At 46.6% G+C, this 27255-nt stretch overlaps 1 protein-coding gene across 3 annotated transcripts in view; it reads left to right on the forward strand.

The window, feature by feature from the left end:
- Positions 1–27255, forward strand: part of TRAF7 (TNF receptor associated factor 7) — a 932052-nt gene that overhangs the window by 342046 nt on the left and 562751 nt on the right. For all 3 annotated transcript variants that reach the window (XM_069647334.1, XM_069647335.1, XM_069647336.1), the window contains one exon: positions 4868–4901. In XM_069647334.1, coding sequence (XP_069503435.1) covers positions 4868–4901 — 34 coding nt within the window. The remainder of the gene's footprint in view (positions 1–4867; positions 4902–27255) is intronic.

Here is a 27255-nt window from a genome sequence, read left to right on the forward strand (position 1 = left end):
AATCCTAGTCAAGAAGAAGACTGGACATTAAATAAAGAGGAAATCCCAAGTTTGGTTAATAAGGAAAAAGCCAAATGGGCCCAAGGACAAAGAGAAATACAATCAAGCAAGATCACAGGGGAGAAGAACAAAAAGAAGAGAAAGAACAAGAGCATAAAGGACACTAGTGAGGACTTGAAGATCCCAATCTCTGAACTACGTGGCTTAATAAACGTAGTCACTATGAGTACTATATTAAGCTGAACTTGAGGAGTCAGCTCACAGGAGAAGGGAGTCATTCTCCTGTGCCTTAGTTGGTTTTTGTAGTGTTAAGTTCAGGTCAGATTAGTTTTTGGACAGTGGACAGATCTTCCTTTTGGACTTACTGACAAACACCCTAGTTAGTTTTGGTTAGGTAGGGAAAACCCATCGATTAGGGAAATGTAAGAGTTTTCTTTACTTTAATAAAGAATACCATACAAAGGGAAGATCCTAGTCGGCGTCCTTTGTACAGAACTCATGATGGCAACAGTAAAGACAGACATAAGTGATCACAGTTCAAGGGTGTTTATTAAACTGTATAGGTAGGTTGGAAAAAACCCCTAATCTACACCTAAGATGGGAGCAAGCTATGACCATCAAATAATAATAAGGCAGTCCTAGTGGCGTCTTGTGAAATAAAAGGGCCTATACTAAAAAAAAAAAAAGCCCAATCCTTACAACTAAATAGTGTTCGCAAAATGATAACTCAGGATGTGGTAGCCAGGGGTCTCCCTTCTCCATGTTTTGAGCACGGGACAAGGCGGGACTCCTGAGCGCATAGCGCACTATTGAGCCTTCCCAACACGAGGCTACAGTTCCGTTCTCAGGTATCAGGATCTTCAGTGGTTAAGTTTCTTTTATACAGAAACAAGTCTCTTGCCTTGGAGGACCTGATAGTTCAAAACAAGCAAACAAAAAGTTCCTTTCTGTATGTATGCTGGGTGATGACTTTTCACCCCAGGATCCCCTCTTCCAGGTTCAGACCCTTCTCGAATGTTGGCCTCCCTCTGTCGGGTTCACTCTTTGTCAACACAATGTTCATTGGGGCATCATGCTTTGCTCCGTGCTGCAGGCATCCCTCTGTCGGATTCACGTTTTCCAGCCTCACAGTTCCTTCTCCTTTCGCACTATGTGGGATTCGCTTCCCTTCGTTTTCCATTTACTTGTCGGTCAAAGACTTTCGACTGTACAGGGGGTTTTGATAGACCCCTGTATGACCACTTTGACCTTTTCGTTGTGGCTCTCCTAGGGCCTTCTTGTATCAGTAGTTTCAACAATAGGGGAATCAACCTAGAGTCTCTCGAGTGAGCACCCACGTGTTGCCGGACCCCTCTGCAGCTGGTTTTCCCCTGAGTTGTTAACAGTTCTTTGATTTTCCCTTAATTTGCCACTCGCAACTTTCGTTCAACACCGTTCGGTTTCTTATCGGGTTTTCCTTTCGGCTCAACGGCTGTGATGAACCACTTGGCTTTTCTTGTCTTTGGGGTCAAGGGTGGTACCACAGTAGCAAGCATCTTTCCCTACCCCGGTTATCAGTGTCGGAGGGCTCTGTGTACCGTTGACATCTGCTGCAAGATACATTGGCTATTGTTCGTGGTCTTATGATTCCTTTCACAGAGGCTTCGTGAGTCCTGCTTGAAAAGGGCAAGGTCGCTTCTCTCCTCATCGCCCTTTTGATTCTCAAAGCCTTTCTCCTCCTCTTGAACTGCCGCCCTGGGATAGCTGTCTCGTCGTACGATCTGCCGTGCTCATATTCTGCTCTCGTTCTCCACCTTTCATCCCTGTGGGGAAGGAAATGGGCCGTCAGGTGTGGGTGATTCTGGACAATTGCCTGACTCGTGTGCTGGGACATGTCAGGTAAACGGCACACTGAACTTTCTTTATTCTTTAAACAGACGTAGGACCAGTCTCTCTCGATCTTGGACCAGCCTTGGCTGGCCACTATCATTAAAACTATTTCTACACAGAAATGACAATAACCCATCCAGACTACTATATGCAAAGAATCGAATTGCAAAATATAATACTGGACAGCATTGTAACTAAAAGGTTATGTTTCAATATGAAGTAATATGACATATAGCTCTAATCCATTCTCTTGCTAAACATAAGGAGTTTCTGCATATTAGCTACGCAGACATGTGATAAGTTCACTTAGAAAACTGTGAAACTCCTCCTTTGTTGCTACAACACAGTTATTTACCAGTTTTTGATTGTATTATGTGACGTTAAAACCCTGGTGCTTGACTGTGCTTTCCATGTTTTACTCTTTCTCTATACCTTTGATTCTAATTGAATGTTTGTTTTTACAAAAAGTTACAAGAAAAAGCCATTTAAGAAATGAAAATAAGGCTACCTTAAAAAACCAACCATTGTTAATGGTTGTTTTCTCATTCCATGCCCGGGATCCCTGCACCTCTGCATGGGGTTCCTAGGAAGGTTTAATCATTTACTGCCTCAAATTGTGCGCAGCATACAGAACTCGGGGCAGACAGGACCACCCAATGTATACATACTTTGTTCATTTAGCCCACTATATCCTGTCCGTCTCTAGGGCTACCCCTCCAGTTATAAATAACTCTGATACTGGATAAGCAAGTGATAACAAAATAATACAGTGGGAGGGTGTTAATGACGCCTCCAAAAATAATTAAGTAATGTAATTCAATTATAGTTCAATTAAGGTTTTGTGAATCTCTCCATAAAAAGTTTGTCCAGGGCCCTGCCCTGGAGTATTGAAGTTAGTCAGTTTTGTGGATCCAGCACCCCACTTCTTGAAAGAATTGCGCCAGGCACACATTTCTTTATCGCAATAGTCCGGATTCTGGTTCTCCCATCCAGGTAATATTCCTGGTCATCAGAGTCCACACCATGGCTGTGAGAGGTCAAGGGGATGGAGATAGGAGGCACGACTTTCTTTTTCACTCTTATGATGCCTTCCCTGTTTTCTCTGTATTTGTTTGTCCCTCTTTTCCCTTTCCCAGTCTTTGAGGAACTTTCACATCCTTATCTCGATTTATTCTTTACTCTTTGGGCCCCTAGCTTCTTCTTTCCTTCCTTTCATTAAAGTCTTCCTTAAACTGCCTGGCGTTTTCCACTGCAGTTTCCCAGGCCCCATAGGTTAGGTAGCTGGGGACTTCCTCTAACCAAAAAGGGTTTGCCTCCTAACTTTGGCAAGCTGAACTTTCCCCTTGCTTCTTTTCTCCAGTTGTTTCTTCCAGATCTGTAGAACTAGATTCAACTCCCCTGCTTCAGAGGTTCAACCTCCTTCTGCCCTTTTATCACTTCCACCCTTTTACCACTTCTGCCTTGACTATGCCGACTTCCTTCCTGCCTCCACCTAACGATGTTTTGTGTCTTCACCGCCCACTACCTCTTAATAAACCTTCCTGTACAACCTCACTCAAACCACCTTCCAATGCCCCGCCCACCTGTCTCCTCCGATGGAACCGCTTCCAGTATGTCCTCCTCCCTTTTCTCTCCCTCAGCCTGTGGGAATGTAAACTCCTTTCTCACTTCGCCTCCACCATCCTCCTCTAATAGGACCGTTTTTGAGCTAACTTCCTCCCCAGCTTCTCCATTCCCAACCTCTTCTAATGTGACATCCTCCTTAACTTCACCTCCACCAACCATCTCCAGGTTAAACTACGCCTCCTGTACCACCTCCTGTACCACCTCCTCCACTCCTGGTTGCTCCTCCACTCACTTCTCCACCTCCTCTACTCCAGCCCGCTTTGCAACAGTTTTCTTTTTCCTGCTGCAGACTCCTTCCTCCTATTCCAAATGCTCCTTTTAGTGCCGCCATCTCCAGATAAGCAGAGATGTCGGCATCTATGGATCTCGTGAATCCCTAAATGACCAGTGGGGACTACCTGATTCAAGTCCTGCACCTCAGCCGGTGTAAAAGTATAATTCTTAAAGGGAGCAGCGCCCATTTCAAGGTGTGGAGGTGTCATCTGCCAATGTAGGGTTATTTTCCCAGGGACAGTTCCCTAACTGGCATATGGTTGGACTTGCCCTAAACTTATTAACTTGTTCCCTGAAGAATGTTTTTATGGAAGATGTAGCGTGACGAACACCTAAGCTGTAGTGCTGCACTATAATGCCCCATGGGACCCTTTGCATACCACCTCCAGGGTCTACACCTAGGAGCAAAGGGGAAGGAGCCCCAGCCTCTAGTTCACTGCTCTGTTGACTCCTCCCGCCAAACAGGTGAATTTGTCACACCTGCCAAGCCCTCTTCTTGCAAGGTAAATATGTTTCCTGCTCTCCTCACTGAGGAATAAGATACAGTGTTCCAATATAAGGATACCCTCTTCCCTGCCCAAGATCCTATATCTGATTTCCACATCATTTGTTTATGGATCCTTCTTTGGATGCTGAAAGGAACTTCCATACCTTGATTTGGTGAGAGATCTTCGAGTCTGTCTAGAGCTTGCAAGCTCTTTTAACACCTTAAACATCTGGTTGGTTACTTGTGATTGAAGTAATTCAGTAAAAATAAATGCTTCTAAGACATTTTATTTGCAGGATTCTCTTGCATATTGGATTTTTCGCGATGTATGACATCCCGCCTTCTTGTGTGAGGGTGGCATGGGCAAGAAGTAGGTGTGAAAGAGAGTTTGGAATAAAATGTTCCTGGGTATTTCTATCCTCGGTTTACATTGTGGTTCCAGCTCCCTGGTGCCCCTACTACTGCCATGTCATGCATGTTATGCAATGGTATCATGCTATGTTATAACTGTTATGTTCTGTGTTGCCAAGCTGTGTTAAATTTTAAAATATGGCATGCGTGCAGCTGTGCTCAGGAATCCTGTCCTTATATTTGCTTTTCCTTTCTCCACAGCATACGTTTTGCCGAAGATGTGCATTAACATCTGGTAGGTGCTTATTTTAATTTTATGGTGGCAAAATGGTTTTGTATTACTTGTGTGATTCACAGTTTTAAAGCAACCACATAATGACTGTCACCCTTCGAGCACCCCAAAAATGCTTACTTTGGACTTCTCCTTGGGATTCTGCAAGTCATCCTTCCTAGCTCCACTCTAGCCTGTGGACTTTCAGCACCTGATAACAAATATGGGTACTGCAGGATTCATTTTCATAGTCATTGTTTGGGCACCAATAAGAGGCTGTGCAATGATTCTGGGGAAGAAATAACATCTTTTGGAAGGGTTTTCTTTATTTACACTGCATTGTGTGCCTTAATAAATGCCAGACTATTTAGGATTCCTATGTAAATTGGACACCCATTCTTTCCCAAAAAACCTATGGGGTTAAAACGTTAGTTTCTATCAATTATTTCAGGGTTTGCTTTTTGTGTCTGCTGTTTCATTATATTTTGCTTATGAAAACTTCCTGGTGTTGGCATTAGAGGCAAAGTAAACCAGGGAACATATTACAGAAGCTTTGCACCAGTGCAAGTGCAATTGTGCTCAGTATTACCACTAGCACACGGTTTGTCATGGTGCATAACATTTAGGCCACATTAGAAAACCTTTGCTCTATTACAAGTGAAATGTATGGTATTAGAACTAGGGAAAACTTTGCCCATGGGCAAAAACCTCTTTCAATGCATTTTTGCACTAGGGCAAAGTTTGCCCTAGTGCTAATGTGAAATGGCATTAGCCATAGAGCAAAGTTTTCCCTGGTGCAAAAATGCATTGAATGTATATGTTTATTTGCACTAGAAATTCTTTTGGCAGTTAGTGCCAATACCGTGCAAAATTGCTCTTGACATGGTGCAAATGTTTTTTTGCTCTAGTTAAAACTTTGCCCTAGTGATAATACTGTGGAAAATTGCACTTGCACCCGTGCAAGGTTTCTGTAATGTGGCCTGTGGCCCTTGGTGTTTTTTATTTACTCATTTAATTAGTCATTAGCTGGCTTTTGAAGAAACCAACCCTAAGATAGACTAAGCACACTACAAACTGTATATAATGTACATACCTTAGAAATGTTTAACCGTGCGACCTAACTACCCTGCCTGTATATATTGTATATTGCATATTACCTCTACAATTGTATTACTGCATAATCTATGTAAATTGTACCTATGTAACCTGTCCTTTAAGCGCCCATTTACCCCAGGGTCTGGAGCGCTATATAAAACAAATAAACAAACAAACTCAACATTTTTTCTGAATTTTCCCCTAGCGTTCCCCTAGCGTTGTGTCCCATTGAAAGAATGGGTATGTCTCTATGCAACCTATGTTTCACAGCTTCTTGCTCCACCGCTTCTTGCTCCACCACTGTGGTTGCAGGATTTTGCCATTGACAATCCTTTACAATCGGGATTGTAGCAAGTACTATAGTTACTATGCTCACAGTTTTGTTGCCGCAGCCACTTTTATGGCTGGGCACATGTACTTCATTTCTGTTATGTGCCTTTTCCATTCTTCCTGATTTTTGAAAATGTCCATCCTTCAGGACAGCACACTGGATCATTCCTTGCCTGACAAGACAAGATTCAAAGTGGGAGTAAGATGCACATGTGCTGCCTGACGCTCCTCCCTTATGTGACCATCATTTTCCTGTACCTTAGTCCCTTTCATTTCCTATTCGCATTAAGAGAGATTTTTCCTTGCATTTTTCTTAGGGAGTGGGAAATCTGGGGGATTTAACCTTAAAAAGGTGCCGAACTGATGTACATCTGACATAATACGACTATGATTGTCTTGTGAGTTTTTAACAAAGTGCATCATGCCATCCACATGAAGATGGATATGAGATGTGACGAATCTGAGAATGCCGTCCCTTCTCCCCTAGGGGGAGACCTTTCCCATGGGACCAGGGCGGTGTGTCCACAGTACAATAATCCCCCTTGGGGTGGTGCATTTAGGGAGGATCACATGGGAAAGGAAGCGCCCTCTAGCCAGAGCCAATGGGCATCACGGCACCGTTGTTACCGGACCGACACAGTACGACTCTGCTGGCGGTGCCGTCCCGTCCAACAGGGTCTGACCTGGCATGCGGAACGGCACCTGCAGAGTTTCACTGCAGCACTAGCACCGTTACTAACGGTGCCGGAGCTTCCATGGTCCCCATTCCCATTGAGTCCAATGGGACTCAAAGAGAATGGGGATTTACATTTACCATCGCCTAACTTTCCAGAACGCTGGGGTTGTAATCCCCCGCTGATTCTAGTAAGCCAGGCGCCGGTAAATATTGCAAGTCCGGCAGCAACCTGCCGGTTTTACCAACACAGTACCGCCAGACTTGTAGTGAGGCCCAATGTGTTGTTTTGGCAAGGTATTCAGACTAATCTACTTGACAAGACTGAAATACCAACCAAGTATTGTGTATCTAGTTCTAAAATAAGTACTGTGGATTCCAAGATGGCGGCTGGCGTGGTACGGACGCGAGTTACAGAGCTCCGTCCCCACCGGCCACAAAATTAACATTTTTAAAAAGCGAATGCACATCGGTGCGGCGGCAGAGCACCCAGTAATTGCCTGCAACTGTGAACGTAAACCTGACACATCGGGGAGTGCTTGAGGTGCAGTACTCATAGCCTGCACTGGGAGAGATGCTCATCGGTCTAGGCGCCTCTGGTGCCTCCGGCGGCAACCCAACAACAGGAGCGAGCGGTCACTCAGGGAGTCCCTAACTTGGATCTGGCCTGGAGCAAGCACTAACAGCACGAACAGCAGGTCTGGCCAGGGGTTGGCAGCGACAGAGGGAGGCTCGGCGTGCTCACCACTGACAGTGCTATCCCACGACACCCCAGACACAGGCTGCACAGAAAAGGGGGAGCATTGTGAAGGAGCCAGGAGAGAGGGGGACAGGGCCCAAAAGCTTTGGAGCTGGGATAGAGACAGAGGGAGCAGCAAGAGAGGGGCCCCATGTCAAAAAGCAAGGGGTAATCCTCGGTGGCCGGGCACAACCCCCACACCCCCACACCCCCAACCAAGCGCCCAAAAGCATTTGGAAGACAGCATTGTACAATACTGGGGACAGGAGGCATATCCACGCAGCAGCGGAAGGCCCTGAAGCAGAGCGACAGGACAACCAGTAAGAATTCAATATGGCAGTCTGCAAAGAAGATCTGCAGCAGTGCTTGAAGGACTTTCAAGTTCAATTTATAGAAACCATCCAGTCCCAGTTCAAAATGTTGAAAAAAGAACTGAAACAGTCCTTACTATAGCTTAAGGTGGACATCGTCAAGCTGGAGGAAAGGATGGATCTCACTGAAAAAGCCCTGCAGGAGATGGCACAAGACCCAAAGAAAAATGACGAGATCCTGGAACATATTTCCTGCCTCTCCCACATTCTAGAACTGCAGTTTAAGGACCTGGAGTATGGGTCCAGGCGGTTGAATATCTTCATCAGGAATCTGGCAGAGACCATGGTGAATAAAGACCTAAAGAGCACATTACAGCACATGTTTGCTGATCTACTGGATGGGGAACAGGAGGGGTCCATACAACCGCATAGGATCCAGCATGTGGGGCCACCAAAGAAATGAACTGGGGTCCAGACCAAGAGATGTCGTGGCGACACAGACCTCCTATGCCCAAAAAGAGCAGATCTTGAAAGTGGCGCGCATATCGGGACCCATGAGTATCAATGGAGTGGACATTCAGCTGTACCAAGATCTCTCCCAAAGCACCTTGCAAAAAGAATATCAATTGGTCTGCCTGTGAGATGCCTCCCTCATAAAAACCATACAATAAAAATGGGCATTTCCATTTGGGCTTCTATTTGAGTGGGAAGGCTGCCAACATAGGGTCATGAACCCGAATGAATGGACGCAGATCCTGCAGCTCCAAGATGAGATCAAGGAGAGTCGTGATTGGATCCCGACGGGCAACCATGGGACTGGAAGACGGTATTGTGGCGGGCAAGGGCCAAGGTGTCTGCATGAACCAGGTCGGCGGAACTGTCTTACTATATAAAAACTGGTGAATGACAGAAATGCCTGACAGGCGAAGAAGGCAGGGGAAAGAAGTTGCCTTTTTCAGCTGCAACTCAGGAGAAACCATGTTGCACTAGACACTTTACCGGCTCTGGTGGCCACCACCACGCTACTGGTGGTCAGTTGAAATTCAAGGGTTGGGGTTTTAGTATACCCCGCAAGTTGATCTTTGGGCATGTAGGAGGGTCAAAAACTGAGGACCATGCATCCAGGCATTCTCCCCAGGGATTGGGTTGAGGGCAGGGAAGTCTCTGTTGATTTTGTTGGGGGACAGGGGAAGTTGGAGGAAGCGGAGGATAGGGGAGCACCAGAGAAAGGGAGATGAGGGGGCCAGAGAAACATGCAGATTGGGTAGAGGAGAGGGGTATTTCCCATTGCAATGACCCTCACAATTCTCAATATGGGGCATGAACACCCCAGTGAAAAGAAGAAAACTAGAGGCTTACCTGCGAAAAGAGAAGCTAGACCTAGTGATGTACTAGAAACCCCACATTAGGAAGCAAGACAAGATGGCGCTCAGGATCCAGGGATACTCCCAGGTCCATCAGACTAATGCCTTGAATAAGAAAGCAGGGGAGCTAATAGCGATACGGGACAGGCTGGACGTGCAGGTCTGGGGCACTCAATTGGACTAAGCAGGGAGATTTATATTTCTTCATGTGCATATAGGCTTCCATCCATATACATTGGCTACTGTTTACACTACTAATAAGGGCTTCCTATGGGGGTTTTTGGCAAAATTGGAACGATTCGCAAGGAGCTATGATTCTCACAGCGGATTTCAACATGGCGTAGGTCCCTCTGGAGGACAGGAGAAGTGGGGCATCTCAGTACATACAGGCACTGTCAAAGGCGGTAAAACAGAGGATGGAAATGTTGGCACTGCATGATGTCTGGAGGGTGATTAGAGGGAATGCAAACGGGTTCACCTATTACTTCCATGTCCATTCCTCCCTATCCAGAATTGATTATGTATGGGCCGCCACGAGATTGATGGGGCGGGTTATAGACATGGACTTGGGCACCATCTCATTGTCCGATCATGCTCCCATGTTTGGTGACAATCCATGCAACCAAGGGTGCAGGGGGCTTGTGGAAGTGGGGATTCCCAACAGACCTGTTGCAGGATCACGTTCTCATTGAATCAATCAGGGACAGAATAGACGCATATTTTGCGGAAACCGCAACCCAGAAATGGCACCGGATTCAGTGTAGGAAGTGGTGAGCAGAGAGTTGATAGTGAGAAAAGCACAAGAAAGAAACACAAAGGGCAACTAGAAAAGGACTTGGATGACCAATTAACAGAAATTCAACTGAACATAGTGTGAGAAACCTGAGGGTATCCTCACTCATACCTCCCCTGGATCCTCTTTTCAGGTGGCCAGGGAAAGGTCATCACTCTTGGATCCTGACCCTGGGATGGAGAAGCGAGGGAGGATCACCTGGGTGGAGGGTCGTTGGGGATTGGAAGTGGGGTACCCACAAGAGAGACATGGTATCCCCCTTTCCCTATTGAAGAGCAACCTAACCCTGCCCCAACCTTTATAGGCTACTGCAAACCTCTCTCCACATTTCACACTTTCATCTGACAGTACTGAGCCAAGAAAGAAGCAACTAGGAGTAGTGAACACTAGTAACCTAGTTCACCACTCTAGTACTGGGACGAGGAAGATGCCTGCAGTGGACTGTGAGGGTCAGGCATGTTCCTTTTAATTATGGTCTGGCAAGTCCCACTGAGAATACACACCTGCAACCTGTCAAGTGGTTGCAGGTGTGTAAATTAAGAACCGGAGAACAGCACAAGGAGAAACAGGGAGGCCTGTTGGGAGAGACCAGCAGTGGACCCTTACTGAGAGGAGGCAGCTGTGGTGGGACCAGAGAAGGAGCCAGGACGCTGGCCGAGATCCCACAGGATCTGGGAACCCCAAGTCGAGAGAAGCCATGAAGCTATCACAAGTGTAGGAGCCTCCATATGCCAATGCGAGCAGCTGGAGTTGCGGACAAGAAGGACGGAAGAGGGGACGCCGTCCGCGTCCCTGCAGAGACAACAGAGTTGCCGGCATATTTAGAGCTGCAGCTGGTGTGCGAGCGGGGCTCGCAGAAGCCGGTCTGTTGACCGGAGATGCAGGAGAAAGCAGGAGGAGCTGCCGGGGAGGATGCCGAGGGCCGGTGAGTGTTGGGGAGGGCCACACAAGACCGGGGCACTCCTGGCAGTCTGCGAATAAGTAATTAAGTAACAAATTAACAAAAAGTTGATACCAACCTGAATTATGTATCTCAGATACCAGACCGAATGAAAACTTGAAACCAAGAGGCATATAAATACTGAACTGAATTAAAACTCGAAACAAAGTCGAACTATGCATTTTGGATATGGAACTGACGGAAAACTTGAATTTAAGCAAATTGATAACTAAATTGAACACACCTTTATGGGCAAAGCAAATAGCAGATGACAGACAAAGGGAAAGTGCCCATGTGAAACCAACATAAGGAAAAGAGCGCAAGTGTGTAAGAGTGCCATATCAAGGTGGAGCGTGAATTAGACCACCTGAAATTGAACTTTATGAACAAATGCAGTGCAGCAAGGCCAACGACTGGCCAGCGGTCTGTGACACGTGGTGGCAAAGCCAAGAGGCTAACTAGGAGAAGCCACTGAAGTGTAAGCCTGCCCATTCACTTAGCTCCTCTTTCTAAGAGGTCAATAAAGAGGAGCTAAGTGAATGTGACTTTGAACACAGGGGCAAGTACAGAAGAACCTGTGTGGGCTGAGGAGCTTAGGGTTTCTGGTTGCGTGACCTGTGGTGGGTGGACCGTGTGGTCTGACAACTGCGTCTAAATCAGTGAGTTCTAAAATTGTGAAAACCAAACGAAATTGTGAAACAAGCCAAGAGTGGTATTGAACCGTTTGAGAAGACTAAAGCAAATACCAGTTACTACTTTGAAGTCCTGGGGAAGGGAATCCTGAGACGCGATGAACTGAAAATGCTGTCTTGAGGATGGAGCCTCAAGACTCTTTCCTTTTGAACTGTGTTGCATTGAACTTGGGGAAAGAAACCCCGAGAATTGTGTAGAACTGTATTGCCTGAACTTGGAAAGGTAAACGTGAGACTTTTAAGGAGCTTTCTTGAACTTGGGGAAGGGGAGTTGAGAAGGAAAGCCAAGAGCTGGAAGAAGCTCAGAACTTTGTGTTGATCACCATTTTTTTTGATTATTTACATCCCTATATGTTGTTTCGCTTTAGTTGTGCGGGCAAGCATAGGTTTTGGACACACGCTTTTAAGTTGAACTCTTTCACTCAGACTTTCCATAGCTTTGTTCCGGGACGGAAATCCCATTTAGGCAAGTTAGGCCTTCTACCATGCTGACATTTGAGTTGATGCATTATTTCAGTTTGAACTTTGAATCTGTTGTCTGTGTCTTGCTTCATGATGCCTTCACAATAGCGACCGGCTTGACTAGAGCCATACAAAGAGCGCTAAAACATACCGAAGGTCGGCTAGACCTGCTCTGCTCAAAACAAGCGGAGAAAACCCTACTGTACACAGAGCAATGGTTCTATGTAGGGGCAAACAAGGCTGACTGCATGCTAGCAAGGCAACTGAAAAGTAAAACACTGGCCAATACAGTTCTAAAAATGACAACACGATAAGGAGGCATCGTTACAGGTAACAATGCAGTTTTGGCAATTGTGACAGACACCGCTGGAGACTAAAGTGTGGTAAAATGGTAAAATTAAACAAATCCTTTCATTCAGGAAATGGGTTGGTAGGTACAACTTCATAAAATTTAACTCAATTAGTCCCTTAAGTTGTCCTCTGTAGGAGATAAGGATGACTTCTCCCTTCTGAGCTGATCTGACCAAGACTTCTAATAAGCCCAAAGTTACTTCCTTTCTTCTTGCTATATGTGTGTCTCCTGCAAGAGTCATAGACCGAATGCCACTTAGTAACAATTTGGCAGGTCTTTATAGGAATGACTTGCTGTTCCGACCAATCTCAGAATTTGTTACTGTAGGGGTGAAATATCTTAGCCCCGCCCCCTTCCTGTACTACGGATTCCCAGGGCAGCCATAGCCCGCTTCTTCTGCCACCGCGGCATCGGGAAACAGAAACCCCCTTCCTCCATCATCGCACCCACCAGGCGACCGGGCGGTGTGATGGTCTTCACCCTGATCAAGGAAGGTGCTCTCCGAACAAGCACCATGCTGTGACTCAAGGTAAGCGCAGTCTTCGAGTGCTTCAGTCCAGAAGCGAACCTGCCCATTTTCCCCAACCCTTGTGGTCCACGGTATGGGTGTGTACGTTCTGAAGCTCAGAGCCCGCGTCCATCCCTGGACTGGGAACACTGCTTTGTGCTGCCGTGCTGGCTGCTTTCCTCACATCCCTCTACTTTCTCGGATGTGCTGTGTGATTTGTTGTCTCTACCGCTTCCAACAGACACCAAACCCCTCCGGCTGGGCTCTGCCTCCCGCTGACCCAGGGGCATCCAGGTAGGCCGAGGTATAGGACGTATGAGGTACCAGTATCTTGTTCATAAGGGACTGGAAGGTGGCAGGAGCACCTCGAAGACCGAAAGGAAGGACTGTGAATTGGTATAGTCCCTTCGGACTGGATAAAGCAGTTTTAGGACACTCTTCCTTCCAGAGGGGTATCTGCATGTACCCTTTTGTTAAGTCTATCGTGCTCGGATATTGTGCCTCCCCCAGTCGTTCCAAAAGTTCATCCATGCAGGGCAATGGGGTAAGATTGGTACATAGAGATAGTATTAAGCTGGCGAAAGTCCATACAAAATCGGCTAGAACCGTCTGGTCTGGATACCAAGACCACAGGCGAACACCAGGGGCTTTAGGAGGGTTCGATGATGCCCATTTGTATCATCTTGTCAATTTCCCTTTGTGCCTCTTCTCTTTTTGCCTCAGGGATTCGATACAGTCTCATCTCTATGATTTTTCCAGGGATAGTATCGATAAAATGTTCTACCAGGTTATTTCTTCTAGCTAAGTGAGAAACAATGTGGGCAAAGCGTTTCAGTGCCACTATAACTTCCTATTTAGATTGGGGACTCGCGTTCGTACCCCACTGTACATCATGTAGAACGGAGGGCTCACCCCTATGGAACTGGATGTTCAGGATGATTAAAGCCACGTTCCTTGTAGGGTCTCTCCACTCTTTCAAAAGGTTGACATGATAATTCTTATCTCTGGCCTGTCTATCTGGTTGGTGAGCGAGATAGTTTACTGGTCCTTAAACAGACGGTTGTAATACTCCTCTGGTTTCTCCTTCGCTCGCCCTAAATTCATTTGGGCTAGGTTTCTCAAGGTATCTAGGTGGGTGTGCAGTTCGTCCACGTGCATAGCTAGAGGTTGTTTGGCCCCTTCTTCACACCCTTCCTTCGTTATGTCAAACGGGGTCCTCTGTGGTATCCAAACAACAATTAGAAGGGAGGGAAACCTGTTGAGGACTGAGTGGTGTATCTAAGGACCATCAAAATCCAAGGTAGGGCCCGGACTCAGTTCTTCTTGCTAGTGCCGACACTCGCTTTAACATCTGTTTTATGGTCTTATTATAATGTTCAACCAACTCGTCCTTCTGGGGATGGTTCACTGATGTCCTCGGTTGCTTTATGTTTAATTGTTGAAATACGCGTCCCATTAAGTTGGACATAAAGTTCCTGCCCTGGTCGGTTACTATCACCTTAGGAATCCCAACCCGGGCGAAGAAAGAGATGAGCGGGTCACCAGTCTGAGTAGCGGAGGTTCCCCTCATTGGGAACGCCTCAGGATAACGGGTGGCATAATCCACCACCACCAACAGGTACTGATATCCACAGTTGTAGGGTTCAAGAGGCCCCACAATATCCATCCCTATACGTTGAAATGGTTCCTTTATTTAAGATTTGTTGAAGGGGGGGGCTTTGTGGGTGACAAGAGGGTTGTTTTTTTGGCATATGACACGCCTGGCAATAGTTGTTTACCTCCCTGTAAACGCCGGCCCAATTGTACCGTTTGAACACCTTCCCCAGAGTCTTCTCTGTTGCTAGATGACTCCCACCCCCGTTGGTTTGTCATGGGCGAGTCATAACCAGCTTCCCAAAGCAGAGAGGGACTAGCAATTGTTCCAATTTACTTCTGTCTTTTTCCTTGATGACTTGATAGTGGAGACCACCTCTTTCCCTTAAACCATGGTCCTGTGTAGCTCCTTAGCGTTCCCAATATTAAGCGCTAGTTCTCTGGCTCTATATAGTGTGGGATCAGTTTGGCTTTCTGCCTGGATGGAAACGTCGGATCCTTCGGGAAGCCAGTCGATGGCGGTGGCTGAGATTTTTTGACTTTCCCACTTACTCTTTTCTTCTCCAACTTCCCTTCTAGATCTTCTGGTCTTTGTGCGTTTGGGCTCCAGTATTGACTCTTGTGAGAAGGGTGCTGTCTGTAGCCATTCCTTCTCATTAATACATCCCCTGAACGTAGGAAGATCTATAGCCAATAACATGGGGCCTGGCAGAGACGATATTATGGCGGCCCTGATGTCCATGGTCTGGTTCAAAATACCTAGGCTAACGAGCCTAGATGGATATGATCTGTCGTCCCCATGAGCACATTTGACGGGTATTGATATGTTATCACAACTCTTGTTACCACTTACTTGGGGTGGGATTGCGGTTTGTTGACTCCCGCTGTCCAACAATGCCTGGGCTGGTTTTCCAGTCACTTCTACGGTATAAGGGTACCGTCTTCTTGGATATTCTTTGGATTGTAGAATTCCCACCTCCATTGGCTCAGACTTGATCCGTTGCGGGTAGAACCGGTCAGTGGCTCCCCACTCCCCGCAACCAAAGCACTGAAGCTGTCTTGAGGGGAGATGTCCAGGGAGTACATGTGGCTCTTGTCTGGGTCTCCTCTGCTCAATCGCAGACCATTGACCAGTCGTGGGCTTCTGGGCCTCTTCAGCTAGCCCGGCTGGGTGTCAGTTGAATCCTGCCTTAGGAAATGCAGTGGCTATATTAATTGCTTCTGACAATGAGGGGCTTTGTGCTATTGCCTCACCCATCTCTGTACAGGCCCTGCAAGGACGTCAAGAAACTGTTTGAGTTGTATCTTCTCCAGGATGTTGACCACTGTAGCTGAGGTGGGTTTTACCCACGTCTCCGTCAAGTCCTGAATGCGATAATATAACTGACTGGGTGTTTCCCCTGGTTTCAGCTTGATTTCACAGAGTTGTATTCCTCATCGTACATCCCGAGACGTTCAAGGGTGGCTCTTTTTATATCTCCATAGGAAGTGTTGCCAGAAGGATTCGCCGCTTGGTAGGCACCTTGCATAACGCAGATAAGGAGCGGCGCAATATAATGTCCCCACCTCTCAGGTGCCCATTGTGCAATTCGGGCCACTCGTTCAAACTTTGTAAAGAGAATCCCGGGTCTTCTCCTGGTTGATACATTTGGAGGATACTGGCAGAGACCACAGGATGTCCCCTGGAGGCCACTATGCCGCCTGTGATCTGTTTAAGTACTTCCTGATTCTTCTCATGAGTGGCACTTTGTATCTGGATTGCCTGTTCGAATGCCTGGCAATCGGCCTGGGCCTGATGGCTCTGCACCTGCGAGGGTCTTTACAATGCTTTCCATGATGCGTTGTTGTTGAATCCCACCGCTGCCACCAAAATCTGTGACAGACACCGCTGCAGACTGAAGTGTGGCAAAATAAAACAAATCCTTTAATTCAGGAAACTGGTTGGTAGGTACAACTTCATAAGATTTAACTCAATTAGTCACTTAAGTTCAATTAAGTTGTTCCCTGTAGGAGATGAGGATGTCTTCTCCCTTCTTAGCTGATCTGACCAAGGCTTCTAATGTCTTCTCCCTTCTTAGCTGATCTGACCAAGGCTTCTAATAAGCCCAATGGTACTTCCTTTCTTCTTCCGATATGTGCGTCTTCTGCAAGAGTCAGAGACAGAATGCACTTAGTAACAATTTGGCAGGTCTTTATAGGAATGACTCGTAGCTCTGACCAATCACGGCATTTGCTACTGTAGGGGTGAAATAGTTCAATCCCGCCCCCTTCCTGGACTACAGGTTCCCAGGGCTGCCATAGCCCGCTCCTTCCTACACTGTGGCATTGGGAAACAGAATCCCTCCATCGTCGCCCCCGCCAGGCGGCCCTGGGGCGTGACGGTTTTCACTCTGATCAAGGAATGTGTACTCCGAAAAAGCACCATACCGTGACTCAAGGTAAGCATGGTCTTAGAGTGCTTCATTCTCAAAGAGAACCCAGCCATTTTCCCCACCCCTTGTGGTCCAGGATATGGATGTGCACTTTCTCTGCCTCAGAGCCCGCATCCGTCCCTGGTCTGGAAACTCTGCCTTGTTCTCACACAGCTGGCTGCTTTCCTCGCATCCCTCTACTTTCTCAGCTGTGCTGTGTGAGTTGTTGTCTCTACCGCTCCCAACAGACACCAAACCCCTCCGGCTGGGTTCCTCCTCATGCTGACCCAGGGCACCCTTTCACAGTGATCTTTTAGGACTACTTTTCCACGCTATACTACATGGACATCCCAGATGGGGTTAGGCAAGAAGCATACCTAATTACGGCCCCCCACCCAAAATGACTAGCTTAGAAAGAATAGATATGGAAAGAGAGATCCAAGAAATTGAGGTGGTGGAGTCCATCAAACCACTCCCCCTAAATAAGGCCCACGGTCCAGATGGCTAACCAGCAAGCTTTTAGAAAAAATGTAAGGAGAACCTGATCCTGTGGCTCATTAAGTTATATAACTCTTAGGTCCAAAGGTTCGATTGTGAGAAACCTGAAGGTGTCTCAGGTACTAGTCCCTGGGATCTGTCATCCAGGTGACCAGGACACGGCCATCACTGTTGGATCCAGTTCCTGCAGGTGGACCAGTGGGGGAAGAACACCTGGATGGGGGGGTCCTCTGGAAGTGGGATGCCGACAGTTAAGATGCGGTTTCCCCCTTCTTATAACACCTTTTCCCCATCCTACTCTGTAGGATATCCAAACACTGTACCCCCTTCCCCTTTACCGACATGAGCACTTTCGCACACCATGAAAGACGAAAGACAAACACCAGAGCCGTTTACGTGACGTGTCCCAACCCAAGGGTCAGGCAAAGACAGGCAATTAACTTGAATCGCACAACACACCTGACAACCCTTCCCCCTTCCCCACAGGGATAAAAGGTGGAGCACGAGAGCACAATATGAGCAAGGCAGACTGCACGATGAGACGGCTATCCAGGCACGGCAGTTCAAGAGGAGGAGAAAGACAGCGTGAACCGAGAGGGTGACAAGGAGAGAAGCAACCTTTCCCTTTACGACCAAGGCATGTGAAACGCCTGTGGAAGGAACGTAAGACCGCGAACAATAGCCCAAGTGTGTTGCAGCAGATGTCTATGGTGCACGGAGCATGCTTACACTGATAAGCAGGACAAAAGGAGACGCCTGCTACTGTGGTACAGGCCTTGACTCTTAATTCGAAGACAGCCAATCAGTTCATCACTGCCGGTGAGTCGAGGGGAGAAACAATCAAGAAACCGAACTCTGTTGAACAAAAGTAGCAAACGGCTGATGGCAGAAAGTACAAAGAACTGTTAATGTGAAAGTGGAAAAACAGCTGCAGATGAGCTAGGCACCATGTGGGTGCTAAGTCGAGAAACTCTGGGCGATTACCTGATTGTTGAAACTAATCGTACCAGAAGGCCTTGGCAAAGGCGAAAAGAGGGTCAAAGTGGTCATACGGTGGTCTAGTAAAATCCTCTGTGCAGTCGAAAGTCTTTGACCTTCAGATGATCGTGAAGCTAAGGGAAGTGAATCCCACATCGTATGAAAGTAGAAGAACTGTGTGATTGGCAAGAGTGTACCCGACGGAGGGATGCCGATGGAAGGGGGTGTGCCTAATGTTTCAAAGAACAGTGTGTTGTGTTGACAAGAGTGAACCCGGCAGAGGGTTGTCCACATTGAACTGTTGAATAAGACATTAAGATTTGTGAATGCCACAGAGGGAATTGTGTTGAAAGCCGCAGTGAACCCGACCGAAGGAGGCAAACAGTTGAGAAGGATCTGCGCCCGAAGAGGGGGATCGAGTAGTGAGAAACCATCACCCCAACAACACGTGACTGCAATAGAGAAATTATTTTTAAATACAAGCCAGAGTGAACCCGATGGAGGGAGGCAGATAGCCGAGAGAGGTCTGAGACCCACAATTATCACCTCAAGTGCAATCCGAAAGGAACTTTTTTTTGTTGGATAATCTTGATCCTATCAGGCCATCGGAAGCAGAAAAACTAACCTACGAATGTCCTGATATCCCTAAGAACTGTTTGGGGGATCTGACCACGGAAGAGGGCGGGATCCAGGGGTGAAAAGGCATCACCCAACGTAGAGGCAGAAAGGGACTTTTGTTGTTATTTTGAATACATCAGGTTCTCGAAGGCAAGAGCCTTTTTACAGAGCAAGAGACTTGGCTATCGACAGTCCTGATAGCTGAGAATGGAACTGTCGTCTCGTGCTGTGAAAGCTTGAGCGTGTGCTGTGCTCCAGAGTCCCGCGTTGTCCCATGCTCAAAGCGTGGGGAAGGGAGACCACGACTACCGCATCCTGACCTATTATTGTGAACACTTCTTTATTTCTTGTGAGCCCTATCCCACACACTTTTGCATTTTACGTAAGGATTGGCAATAGGTTTTTCTTAGTATAGGCCTTTTTTTTTTTACAAGACGCCACTAGTACTGCCTTAATTTGATTTGATGGTCATAGCTTGCTCCCATTTTAGATTTGGGTTTAGATTAGGTGTTTTTCCACCTTACCTATACAGTTTACTAAACACACTTGAACTTTGATCACTTGCGTCTGTCTATTCTTGATACCTTGCCTTCCTTACAGATTACATTTACAATGACCACTAGCACTAATAAACCATGATGCAAAGATTAAAACTAAAATATTAGCAACTTGGTTGACCGTGGTACTGCTAAGGCTCATCGGGTTTAACCAGGGAGACAAACACATGACAATGTACACAGGCTCTGCTTTAAGATAGAGAAGACGTCAATAACACAGATACCGGCCTTGTTCGTGTCTTTGGATGCGAAAAAGTATTCAACCGTCTAGAATGATCATTTCTCTTTCGCATGCTTGAATGCATGGGGTTTGGATCCTGATTCCTCAAGATAGTCCGTGCAAATTATAACTTCCCTTCCATAAGGCTCTCAATTAATGGCACCCTTTCAAAACGTATTGAAATTCGGCGGGGTACAAAACAAGGGTGACCATTGTTGCTTGCCCTGTACTTAGAACCCCTATTAGTTATGCTTTAGACCAATGGCAAGGTCAAAGGAATTGGTATGGGTGTGGAGGACCATAACATTTTGGTGTTTGCTGATGATATACTGCTGACATTAGCAGATCCGGAACACTCACTTCGTGCACTTATAGGGGAACTGGAGGCTTTCGGGGAAGTGGCGGCCTTAAAATCAATATGCAAAAATCTGAAATCTGAAACCTTTCAGTCCCACTGGATCATCTCGAAAAGATGCTGGCCCAAACCCAGCTTAAAATAGTGCAGCAGAAGAATTTCTGTTTAGGGGTTACCATCACCAGGACACTGGGGAAACTATATGGTGCGAATTGCCGAAAACTAAATCTGATCTACTGAGATGGCGTCCCCTTGCAGTTTCAAGGCTTGGGAGGATAATGTTATGCTGCCAAGGGTTTTATATTATATCCAGGCGCTCCCCATACCATTACCTAAATCCTTTTGCAGATCCCTGAACAAAATGATCCCTGCATTTATATGGCAAAACAAACTCCCCCTGCATCGCTATGAATACTATAACGACATCAAGAAACCAGGGGGGAGTGTGGCTCCCGAACTTCTGTAAGTACTATGAAGAGGCACAAGCCCTGGTGGTGAGGGAATGGATCTCGGGCGATACTCAAAGAAATGTGGTCATGACAGGCCAGGGCAGTAGCGGCCACAACTTTTCCAGGACTATTATTGCTGGAAAATTCTCACAGTCCACCGAATGTACATGTCAGTAAAATTGTAAGGCTTGTGGCAAACATTTGGGATTCATTGTTGACAAAGGGGACCCTCTCCACTATCCCTGCCCCATTCACACCCCTGTTCCACAACCCACAATTCTCACTGGGGCTAGAACCAGGGATCCTTCAGGGCGTGGCAGAGAGCAGGGTGCCTGAAACTGCGTGCCATGATGCTCGGGTAGGAAATTGACATTTGAGACCTGCAAATAACATATATGGATATGTGAGGGGGGAAAGGTTCCGCTACCATCAATTACGACATTCGATGTCTAATCCACATATTAAGGCCGCTGCTACAAGGCAGTTAACCCCTTTTGAGAAACGTATCATAACACAATCGGGGTCCAGAAAACGTGTCTCGCCCCTCTATAAATTCCTCACTGAAGGCCCGCCTCTGGTGCAATGACGGTATATGAAGAGGTGAGAGACATTTCAGGGGAACGTTTGGAGCATTAATGGGGCAACATACCAAAATTGACGCGCTACATTTGGCTTAGGGATATTTATAAAATAATGTTGCAATGGCACTAAACACTGGCTAGACTTCATACAATGTACTTTACGGTCTCGTCAGGGTGGTGGAGGGGATGTAATGAGACCGGGGATTGGAGCCACATTTGGTGGGGTGCCCGGCTATCCAACCATTCTGGCAAGAGGTGACGACCCAGATGAAAGAGATATTCCCAGAGAGTGAAAATACAGATACAATGGTATGGATGTGTGGTTTATGGGACTCTGACAATAGGATCTTTGCAAGAGGTAACTAAGGAGGTACATGATTCTACTTATAGCAGTATGGCTAGTAATAGCACAGAAGTAGAAGCAGTGTTTGACTGGCTACAGAAAGTTTGGAACTTTGTGGACCTGGAGTGGGCAACCTACAACTTGCACGGGGACCGGGTAGCTTTCAAGCAAGTTTGGGTGCCAGTGCTATCATATCTCCAGAGTGATTATATGCTACAGTGGCGTCCGCAAAGACTACGAATTTTGGACATACTGTGATTGCTGCTGACATGTTCTTTGAAGATAATATAACTATGTTTCGAATGGATTGTGTCCTCCCACGTATTCCTCATCTTAGATATATCCTTACCTTTAGGTTTCACCTCGGAAAAAATGTTCTCTCTTCAACAGGGGGCGCTCCACTCGAGGCCGCGGCGTCTTTGTCACTCGGGGGCATCCGTCGAGCACCGACGTCATCCCCCGTATAAGAGCCTCGAGCGCGCCCGTTGGCTTCAGTTCTGTTTTTCCGTTAGCTTCGCTTCGGATCGAGTGAAACGGCGCTTCAGTATTTTGTGAGAAAAAGCGATGTCGTCGTCTTCGAACCCTTCCACACCGAAGACTGTCTTTAAAAAATGCCTAAAATGTGGAAAGAAAATGTCCCTGACGGATCCACAGAAGAACTGTCTATGGTGCCTCGGTCCCGACCACTGTACGGAAGACTGTGGTTCGTTCCAGTCGATGACCCACAAAGCCCTAAAAGAGCATAGAGGTAAACTGGCGATGGGGGAGGGTGTTTTGAAGTCCACTTTAAAAAAAGAGAGACTCGGACGAGTCTTCGAAGTCATATCATAAAAACCATCATTCGAGAAGTAGATTGAGGAAGTCTTCTTTGTCTTCTAAGAAGGCTAAGAAGAGATGGCATCGATCTCCCTCATCCTCTTTGACATCTTCGGAAGAGGTTATCACATGTCCATTTAAACATGACTCTCTGAGAAAATGGGAAGCTTTTCGAGTTTCCATGCTAAACATTTTTGAGAACGCAGCCCAGATCCCCTCAAAAATAGTTAAAGAAGACCATGCTCCTGCTCACAAGAAAAGTGACAGAGGAAGGTCCAAAACAAGAAAGGCTGATAAAAAGACGTCGAGAACGTTATCGAGAGACTCTTCTCGATCACCTCGTAAATCAGATTCTTCGGTGCATAAATCGAAGTCAGAGGGAAATAAAATGGCGTCTAAAGATCATACGCCATCGAAGTCGACATTGACGCTGTCGAAGACTTCGAAGCTCCTCGAGTCGACAACTCCCTCGAAGGAAACTACATCGAGCTTGCGCTCGAAGACCACGAAAGCTCCTTCGACGGTTTCCACAGCTTCCTCGACAATTACATCAAGGTCGTCGAAAGTTCTTCGATGTCGAAGGAAGTGATTAAAACTTCGGCGTCATCGACGCTTTCGTCGACGTCCAAACCTTTAATAAAGGAAAGACCTGTAATGCCTGAAAAGGTTTTTCATCCTGAGAGTCGACATGATTTTTTTCAGGACCATGTTATCCATCTATGAGGGAGACTCATCAGAAGAGGAGGAAGTAACCTCTGCTGGTGTTAAATTTGTCACAGGATCTGTCCCAGAGGAATTAATTAATCCTCAATCAAGAATTTAACATCTGCAAGAATGTTTGCAAACAGCAAGTGGCCTGGACACTTCTCCATAGTATGAATTTGACAAACCAGACCCATCGGAACAGGTTGATACGAGTTATAGAAGACTCATGAGCAGAGTTACAGAATTTATGGGGTGGGGTAGGAGTTCACCAGTCAGTCATGGTGATGACATGACGGATATATTATCTGGAACACCCCAACAAGACCCCATTCTACCATTTCATATTGCCTTACAAAGAAGGGTTAGTTCTGCATGGGAACATCCTGAAGCCATAGGGGCAGTAAATAGAAATATGGCAAAATATAGACCTTGTACATCTGATCCGGAATACCTCAGCAAACATCCAACTCCGGAAAGCTTAGGAGTACAGGCAGTCACTTCCACAAAGAATGCGGCATATCCTACAATCCCTCCAGATAGGGATGATAAAAAGGTGGATGCATGGTCTAGGAAAATCTTCACATCTGGCAGTATGGCTTTGAAGTCTACTAATGTAACCTGTACCTTGGCAAGGTTCAGCTGAACACATCGCAGAAGGTGTAGAACGTGATGGCTTTCTAGCTATTATAAGGGATGGAAAGGAGGCTTCGGGAGAATGCCTTCAATCAGGATTGGACACAGCTGACAGTATCAGCAGGTCCATGGCGACTAGCACAGTGCTACGTAGATTTGCGTGGCTAAGAAAGTCTGGGTTTGCTCCTGATGTGCAATCTAGACTTCTTAATATGCCCTTTGATGGCTCGAGGTTGTTCGGTAGCAAGGCAGATGAAAGTTTGGAGAAGCTACAGACCTCCAAAGCGGCGGCAAAATCTCTCAGTGCCGCTATAAGACAACCTCAGCAACGCCCCTACACAGGCTCATCTTCCTGGAGGGGTCGTCCTTTCGCTATTATTCCTCAATTGGAAAAGGAAGAGGGCAGGCCAATCACAGAGGTCAAAGAAAATTTCCTCGGAGATGAGGAAAAGGTGCTAGATCAGCCCCAGCAACGGCATTTGTACCATCGGCCGCTGCTGCAGCTGCCGCAAAACCACTCTGAGGTTTTGACCCACAAGACCCCGGTGGGAGGAAGAATCTCACAGCATCTAGAAGAATGGCAGGGCATTACTTCAGATGCTTGGGCACTGGAAACAGTATCCCAAGGTTACTGCCTTCCTTTTCTAAAGTAACCTCAGAATCATCCTCCGGAATACAACTCTGCCAAGCATCCGGATCCGCTCCTGTTGCAGGAAGTTTTAACCCTGCTACAGAAAGGTGCAATAGAACATGTACCTGTAGCGGAGAGGAACAAGGGTTGGTATTCCCCATACTTCCTTATTCCAAAGAAAGACGGAGGACGGAGACCCATCTTGGACTTGAGAAACTTGAACATGTTCCTAAGGAAAAACAAATTCAAGATGGTCACACTTTCTCAGATCTTTCAGGCTCTCCAACTCCAGGACTGGTTAGTATCATTGGACCTTCAGGATGCTTACTTTCATATGCCAATCCATCTCAAGCACAGAAAGTACCTGAGGTTTGCGATTGGCAATTCTCACTATCAGTTTCGAGTTCTGCCATTCGTGTTGACCTCTGCCCCAAGAGTTTTCACCAAGTTGATGGCGGTGGTGACAGCGAGTCTCAGGAGAAGGGGATTCATGTCTACCCCTATCTGGACGATTGGATGATCAGAGCACGTTCTCCAGAACAAGCTCTGGATCCCCTGTCCAAGACTTGTCACTTCCTTTACAAACTAGGTTTTTCTCTGAATTTAAAAAAGTCAAACATGATACCATCACAGAAGCTCCAGTTTATAGGAGCAGTCCTGGATACCTGTTCGGGCAAAGCCTCGCCTTCCGAAGAGAGAGCTCACCACATTCTGCAGATGGTGACAAAATTCCAGAATGCCCAGCATCTTCCGGCCTTTGATTTTCTCAGGTTGCTCGGTCTGATGGCATCCTGCATTTTTCTGGTGCCAGAAGCCAGATTGAGAATGAGATCTCTTCAGTGGGCTCTCAGAACTCAATGGTCCCAATTCTCAGGGGAAATGTCAGATCTACTGCAGGTCCCAGCCCAAGTAGCACAGGATCTACAATGGTGGGCTTGCAGACATCATATCCTCTAAGGAGAATCTTTTTGGCAGCCATGGCCAGAGATAACAGTGGTGACAGACTGACAACCAGCGGACGTTGGTCTCCATCGGAGTCCAAACTACACATCAATCTTTTGGAGTTGAGGGTAATCAGACTAGCGCTGAAGGCCTTCCTGCCCACTGTACGGGGTAAGAATGTTCTGATAATGACGGACAACACAGTGGCCATGTACTACCTCAACAAGAGAGGAGGAGTGGGGTCACTACCATTGTGCAGAGAGGCGATGCAACTCTGGTCTGGGCAATAAAAGAAGGGATCTCTCTATCAGCAATTCATCTAGCCTGAGAGCAAAACACAACAGCGGACGCTCTGAGCAGGCAGAGCACAGTCGCTCAGGAAGTCATTCAAGAGATCTTCACCCTTTGGGGAACCCCTCAAGTGGATCTGTTCGTGACCGGGGACAACCGGAAGTGCGAACTGTACTGCTCAAGGGAATTTCCCCCGAGAGGAGCTCTAGGGGACGTGTTTGTGGTGGAATGGGAGTTTCCACTTCTGTATGCGTGTTTCCTCCAATCGCTGTGATCCCTCAAGTAATCAGGAGGTTGAGGAAGTTCGGGAAAACCATGATCCTAATTGCCCCGGATTGGGCCAGGAGAACGTGGTACCCGGACCTTCTCGACATGTCCATCTGCCCTCCAATATGTCTTCCAAGAAGAGCGGATCTTCTCTCGCGGCAGGAAGGTTGTGTTCTCCATCCAGAAGTCAACACACTCAACCTTCACGCATGGCTTCTGAAAGGCTGAGATACAAGGATTGGGATCTTCCGGATGACGTGGTGGAGATTTTGCTTTCGGCTAGAAGGCCAGCAACCAAATCTCTGTTTCGGTGTCGTTGGAACAAGTTCAGTAGCTGGGGCAGAGAAAAGAATGTGGACCCATTTCAATGTAATATCCCCACAATTTTATCTTTTCTGTTACATTTAGCCAATCTGGGGCTCCAGGTTGGGACGATAAAGGGATACTTAGCAGTGCTATCCATCTTAAAGCGCTCTTCCGAAGAAGACTCTTACTTTAAAAAACCCATGATAATTCAATTCCTAAAAACTTTAAATATTGTTTTTCCCCCAATACCTTTCCAGGTTCCAGTGTGGGATCTAAACTTAGTTCTAAAATTTCTCACATGTGTTCATTTGAGCCTTTACATTCTTGTCCACTAAGGCTCCTTACATTAAAAACAATACTCCTTGGAGCATTGACATCAGCCCGCAGGGTAAGTGAGTTGCAGGCGTTTTCAAGCCGGACAAAGTAGTTCTTAGGGTTAAACCTTCTTGTTTGCCAAAGATTGTTTCGGATTTTCATCTGTCACAGAAAATAACTTTACCTGTGTTTTACCCTCCCCCTCATGCAAGCAAGGAAGATGAGCGACTTCATAGACTAGATCCCAGGAGAGCTCTTAAATTTTACATTTCAAGATTAGCAAAAAATTTGTCAGTGTGATAAACTTTTCGTGGGATACACTGAACGTAAACTGGGCCTTCCGGTAACTAAACAAACATTATCCAGTTGGATAATTTTAGCCATAACAGAATGTTACAGATTGGCGGAAAAAGAACCACCTGATGGACTAAGAGCTCATTCGACCAGGGGCATGGCAACTTAAACAGCACTAACAAGGGGTGTCCCTGTGCAAGATATGTGTGCAGCAGCCACATGGTTGTTAGGGAGAATTCTCTCTTTAGGCTGAATTTCCTAACCTAGTGAGTCCCCCAGCAGCTTTGCTGGATTTCTGGAGTTTGTATTTTTCCTC

Source organism: Ambystoma mexicanum, chromosome 2q (assembly GCF_040938575.1).
Source record: "Ambystoma mexicanum isolate Mex_15411 chromosome 2q, UKY_AmexF1_1, whole genome shotgun sequence".
Classification (NCBI taxonomy): Eukaryota; Metazoa; Chordata; class Amphibia; order Caudata; family Ambystomatidae; genus Ambystoma; species Ambystoma mexicanum.